At 41.4% G+C, this 6,910-nt stretch overlaps 1 protein-coding gene across 1 annotated transcript; it reads right to left on the bottom strand.

Moving 5' to 3' along the window:
- Positions 1-423: 423 nt before the first annotated feature.
- On the bottom strand, positions 424-5,704 carry arl8 (ADP-ribosylation factor-like 8; the record flags this gene model as incomplete). Its single annotated transcript, XM_035674010.1, is given in 5 exon segments — positions 424-2,195; positions 3,508-3,659; positions 3,816-3,899; positions 5,413-5,560; positions 5,644-5,704. Coding segments are annotated over 5 exon segments (494 nt in total), but the record flags the coding sequence as incomplete, so codon positions are not given.
- Positions 5,705-6,910: the final 1,206 nt, after the last annotated feature.

Raw genomic sequence — 6,910 nt, forward strand, 5'->3', positions numbered from 1 at the left:
CCCCCCCCACTCCTCCCTAACTCGTTCCCAGTTAACCCTGATTTCTAAATGTTGGTCTTGCCAGTGTTTTTCTTTGCTCATTACCTCAGTGCAAATGCTTCATTGAAAAGTGAATGTATAGTTCAATTTAGAGGAAAAAACGGCAGTTGTGTTTTACTTTTTATTTTCTAGAAATCGAGAAGCTCCTCTTATGTTCCTTACAAAGTGGGTAGGAGTTCTGTGACTTTTCTTGACTGCTCTGTGCTTCGTTTAATCGGCCGATATATTGCAGATGTGAATAAACTGGTGTTTGAATCTGACTTTCACCTTGTTTTTCTTCAAAAACCGTAAAATCATCTCTTTTCTAGTGAACATTTTAGCCCAAACTTGTGAGTACATGGCTACTTTAGTCTAGAAATGTATGCTGAAAAAAACTTTTCAGGCTCAAAGTTCAAAACAAACTTTTATTGAAAACAAAAGTGAAATACAGTACATGACCCAGACTAAACATCACCACACAGAGGACATGATCAGTTCCCTTGCTTTGAGAGCTGTAAACCTTTAATGCTGCAAAGAGTCTGGGGTCTGCTCAGTTCACACTTTAAAGACCCAGAGGCACCTCCCTGACCAAGATGGACACCACTTCAGTGAAACTCATGCACCCTCCTTTTTGGCCACTGTGGAACTTGCTTAAAAAGGTATACATGGTTTCAAAGTGACATGTGCATAGATCTGTCGCCAAGGAATTCTTTATACAGGGTCAAAGATCATGATTCACACACATACAGTCCTCCAGACACTCACAACAGCATGGTTAAGGCTGAGGATCAAGTATTTGTAACTTGTATGATGGCCAAAATATTGAGTTAAGATCATCTTGGTGCTATTGAACCACTCCAGTCCAGGCAGCTCAAGTAACAACCCATAAATGTGTGGCACCTATCTGACGGTGGCTTATTCTGATCCCTTTGTTTAAAAAGTACAAAATGTTTTAAAGAGGAATATGCGCCAAAATGGCTGCAGAAAACTAACGAGGTGTTGATATGAGGGTGCAGTGGCTCAGTCACACACACGCTAGCAGAGCACCAGTCGTCCATTAATACAAAACAGGTCTTAGGTGCCAACTTGCATTGAGCAAACCTGCAGGGGAAAAAAACAAAAAGGCTATAAAAAGCAAGAATTAAATGAATAAAATTAAATAAAAATCACAACGCAAATACGAAACATAGCGTTTAAATTGAAAATACTGTTGTTAAAACTTTGTACCTGCATTTGAAATAATGACGTTTCAGCCATTCGATGCTAAATTAAACAAATAGCTGACATACTTTCCGTTTGCGCCAGAGGATCAGTTTGTTTTTTATAAAGGAAAAAGTTTGCATGCCGACACTCTTGAATCTACACCACGTGGCTCAATAACATACAAGTACAGGCTCAAAGTTAATAAGAAGGGAGATTCCTATTTGACCACGTTGTCTCAAGAACGGCACCATTTAGTTCTAGCGTGAGAACAACCACTGACAATGTAGCTTATGAAACTGAAATCATGTGTAACAGATATCAAATCGCTGTGCTAAAAGTGAGAACTGAAAAAAACAATTATGACAACATTATTCTAGAAAAAAATAATAACTCCAAACACATTTGAGTGTCCCATTCAAACTCATCTTACAATACTGTTTGTAAATCCCTCAAATTTTCACCTGAACATGAACAAACTTTAATATAGAAGCAAAAATAATAACAAGCTGCGCCATGTTTTCCCAAAGCTGGGCACCAACGTGATGTTTATGGCATACTCTTGACATGATATGGTGTAATGTAACATGATATGTATGTAGTGTAAATGAGTGCCCAGTGCAGCCCTGCTCTGCACTCGGACAAACTCTTAACATGAGTCCTGCTGAAATGATTTTCCTTCTCCTCCTTTTTCCTCCTCGTTCCACAACCAGGTCAGTTCATTAGTTCTGGTTTCCGCCTCCGCTGTTAACAATTAAGCCGTGGAAAGGTTCAACGCTCCCGTCCTGTGCCGTCTCCAGAGGTCAAAGTCAATTAAAATTCATCATTTTAAAAAAATAAAAAGGTAACAATAAGCCGGTAAGGACAAGCTGTTGTGCCACCGTGTGGGTGGTGCAGGTAGTCAGGCCGTCGACGGCGGAGGGAGGGGCTATCTGAGTCCAGCCCTCGAGGTCATCCACTCAAGTCCTTGACATAAACTGGAGGAACAATGAAGAGGAAAAATGTTAATAATTTATAGAAACAGGCTCACAAATTGCTTTTGAGGTCACTGCTGTTATTATTGTCACTTTAATGTTTAAGTACTACGAGAAAGTGTAATATCCTCAAAATATTTCCATTACTAACATTAACACTATAAAAACAACAAAGCAAACAGCTTCGTTTTGTATTATATTTGTTATTTGCAACCAAACAAACACTCTCTTCTTATGAACTGCACACATTTATAGGCACCTTTACCTTTATTTTACACAAACTAAAAACGCTTCTAAAAGTAGAATTGTGTTTTTGTGCGGACTTTAGACAGACAGATTTCAAACGCTCTTCAATGACTTCCATTGTTTTAATACGTGGCCGTTTTTCCCGAACTGGAAGAAATATTCAGAATATTCTCGTGGTGGGCAGAATGAAGCTTTATGAGTCTTTCTGTTTGTTTCCTGTGGTTTTAAACTCACACAGTGACATCTGGTGGTTTACAGAGCTCACAGCAGCCCTTTAAGACTGGGCTCAACTTCCAGTTTCACCACAAATAAAAGTGTTTTTTTATTAAATCTATTATATGTTTTTGTTCTGAAGTGGAGCAGTAAATACACACATTATTGTGCAATATGCTACAGTAAACAAACAAATAAAAGCCTCATCCACAATGTGGTTAACATGAAATATTAATGTACCCTGATGGTGTGGTGTAGTCGGTGTCCATTCAACATATTATATGAACCACAGTGTAATGTGATCATATTCATTGTATCTCACATTGCTTAGTAACCAGCTTCAGTGCCTCGATATATTTTATTAACTATAACATATGAGATACATACAGGGTTCCCTCCGACACCCAATATTTTCCAGGACAGTACTTGCTCACAACCGGTCACATAATTTAACAGTCGGCCTAGTGACACATTTAACTCCAATCTGAGTCAGTTATAACACGCACCCAGGTTTATGTATAATAAATAGATATAACCTGAGTGAGGAGGTAAAATACAATTCACATTTTCCAGGTCAACATAAAATATTTCCAGGATATTTGGTCATTTTAATCCATTTCCTGCCTCTAAATTTCCACGTTTTCCAGTATGGATGGGAACCCTGAACAAATTCAAGATGTCACAAAAGCAGCAACTTCTGAATCTGTATCACTGATTATGACCCTAAGTCTGTTATTAACATCTCTTATATTGCTGTATGTCATCCCTCCCCCCCCTCCCTCTCTTTCCCCACCTTCCTGTCATTCTTCGGCTGCTTCTATCTAATAACGGCAACAACAACATATATTTCTCTTACCCCTCTCCTGTAAGTGCACAGCAGGACTGTATGTGCCAGGGGTGGTCTTTGATGGAGCTCAGGGTGAGGTATTTGGAGATCTCCGCTGCAGACATACAGTCCTTCATATCCTGCTTATTGGCAAATATCAACACAGCTGCTTTCCGTAGGTCCTGAGGGGAGAGCGGAGAGAACAATGAAACCATAAACAATGTAGAAGGGTGGAAAGTGCCAACTTTGGTGGAAACAAATCAACGTCCACTATAAAAACAGAGTCAGTTCTGTGTAGTTGTTTCCTTCAAGAACAAAAAGAGGTGTAAAGGCGTTACCTCGTGAGCCAGCATCCTGTAGAGCTCCTCTTTAGAGATGACCAGCCTCTCTCTGTCTGTGCTGTCCACCACCAGAATGATGAACTGCGGAGTAGGAGGCAAAAAAAAAAAGAATAAAAAAATCCCACTGAGTGACCTCTTTTCAAACATTTTACAGCAATGAAATGCGACACAGCGGGGTGGGCATTTCCGGGCCAAGGGCCTCACAAAAGAGTACTGGTGACTGCTATGCTAATAGCCCCTTTGTGAAAGAGAGAGAGTGACCCTGTGTGACAAAAGGCTAAAAGGCACGTTCGTTGTGGGGAGATGTGCGAGACGCCGTTTAAACCAAACGACCAGGAAAAGGCAGCGTTTGAACAACACGCGTCGACCGACATGACTGTGACCCAAATCACTGCCAGAGAACTACATGAGCCTGAAACCGCTTCAGTGGCAAAGAGTGGAGTTACTATAGTAACAGCCTATAGGGTTACTATGATATATGGTTCCTATAGTAACGTAGGGATTAACTCTATTGTAATAGGCATTTAGAGGTTTCTGGAGTTGAGTGTATGAGTGAACACTATTCTAATACGTTTATTAATTATTAAGCAGCTGAGACTGACGGTTGCAACTGAAACTAGTGGGGCTGCAACAAATCATTTTCTCAATTAATCGTTCAGTTTATAAACTTTTCAAAAGAGGACAGTTAAAAAATGCCATTTACAATGTTCATTTGCTTGTTTTGTCCAGAATAAAACCTAAAAGATGTTCAATGTGACAAAGAACAGCAGCAAATCCTCATGTGAGAAGCTGAAACCAGTTAATGTTCATCATTTTAGCTTGAAAAAAAGTCTAATACATTTTCTGTCAATCGACTAATCGTTAAAAAACAGTAAAACACATTTTTTAAATGTGTTAAGCAGTCATAAACCAAAAGATATCCAGTTTACTGTCACATACGACACAGAAATGCAGTAAATCCTCACAACTAAGAGCCTGGAACTGGAGAATAATGTGTGTTTTTCCCTTTAAAAATAACTAAAAATGAAATAGCTGCTGAACAATACTTTTTGTTCCAGGCGCAGATGAAACATAGCGGTGCTCTTTAGCAGAGGCGTGTGAGAGAGCGAGAGTCGAGGAGTCGGGTCATGTGTGAATGGATGTGGCCCTGCATTTACTTGTGACCTGTTGTGTGGTATGAATGCACAAATGCGGGTTAAACCCACGCTGAATACCACATGTCAGGGTTCTGCGTGTGAAAGACGAATGAATGTTGTTGTGAAACTACAGAAGGAAAAAGAAAAAAAAAAAAGTGCCTGGCAGATGTCTCTTCGGGAAAAAGTTAATTCACGTGTTTTCTCTCTTTAAAAAGATCTCCCACACATCTGCCTCTGCCACGACTCTTCTCCTCTTCTTCTTTTTCCAAAAGAACCGCTGCGGAGGCTGACCCTCGCTTTGCTTTTCAGACGGGGCCCCTTTGTGAAAGGCTGACCTCTGACTCTGGGCGGCCCCTGCTGCCGTCTGTGCTCTGAACAAACACACCAGCTGCCAGAAAACCCGCCGCTGCTGCTGGACAATACCTCATCAAAAAGAGTGAACAGAGTGTGTTGCTCACCTCTGTGTTGGAGTAGTAGGTGTTCCAGGAGGACCGGAGCGACTCCTGCCCGCCTATGTCCCACATCAGAAAGTGGGTGTTCTTCACCACTATTTCTTCCACGTTGCTTCCGATGGTGGGCGACGTGTGGACCACCTCATTCATCAGACTTAACAAAAACAGACATCATAACGTGAGCTGAGACGCGGCGAAGGAGAAGAAGGTTCAATGTGAGATAAAAAAAGCACTTACAATTGGTAGAGGATAGTGGTTTTCCCTGCGTTGTCTAGTCCAACGATAATCACCTTGTGCTCTGGAAAACAAACACAGTAAATGAACGGTTTGACTTCCCAGAGGTCTTCAAGAAGTCACTGTTGTGGAGAGAATACTCTCAGTCGCTGTATCATAAAGTACATATATATGGTTTCAGTCTATACAATGCATTCCTGTCATTCATTGCTGCCCTCAGAATCATAAAGTCTTCCTTCCTGACCTAACTTTTCCAAGTTAACTTCTTTCCATTCGTAAACACCAGCCAGCACAGGCGAGGCTTTGATGGCTGTCAGGCGGTCAAACATAACGGCCTAAATGCAGAATTAGGGCTGACACCGACGTGCCAAAATATCCCACTTCAGTGTTTTGACTTTTTCTGCCCTTTTGAGGCCTCTGGCTGCCGAGGAGGAAGGAAGTCTGGTCAGAGGGCTCGCAAGTTCGGACAACCTCTGCGCGGCACGCTGGCTTTTGGAGGACGCTGCTTCTCTATTGCTTCCTAAAAGAGGAGCTTCCCCCGCGACGATCCCGACAGCAACACTGAGCCGATCGTCGCCCGTTCACCACCACAATACGTGCATTTTAGGTGATGTGGTAAATAGGACATGAATGTCTAAGGCTCCAGGATAAAGTCTAATGTCTGTTGCACAGTGAAAAACATGTTACTCCAGCTCTAACACATTCCTTTGAAATGTACAGTAAGAAATAATGATGTATTCCAGGGGATTCACTAATAATAGTTATCTGAGCAGAAAAACAATAATGGGTTTCTTTAGATTTCAATAATCACCAGAGGAAAAATAAGCAGCTATCTTTTCACATCGACGTTGTGATCTTCCACCACAGAATAGTTGACTTTCTAAAGTACAGCAAGATACTGCATCGCTTAGAAAGATGGATACTTTATTTATCCCGAGGGAAATTCAAGTTTAGCTTAAGAGCTTGTTTTTCTGCCTCAGAATCAAAGCAACACGAACAACATCAACACATTTAAAAGGGTGCAATCACACGACTGTGACTGCCAGTACTTTGGGTCTAGTTGTTTTTCAGGTAATCTAATTACAGTGTTGATGACATGCAATTAGCTCCCCCCTCTCTGTTGTGAACTACTCCACTCAGAGCTCGCCTGTAATCTCTTAAAAGTGAGTGAAACTTGACACTGAGAGCGTAATGTGGAAGTGGGGAAAGAAAGCAGCCGTCTTTCTCAGCTCAGCTCGGGGGGTGGGGGGGCAACAAAGCCACACAGACC

The sequence above is a fragment of the Morone saxatilis genome, unplaced genomic scaffold (genome assembly GCF_004916995.1).
Source record: "Morone saxatilis isolate NCDOM2014 unplaced genomic scaffold, NCSU_SB_2.0 Contig0, whole genome shotgun sequence".
NCBI classification, from domain to species: domain Eukaryota; kingdom Metazoa; phylum Chordata; class Actinopteri; family Moronidae; genus Morone; species Morone saxatilis.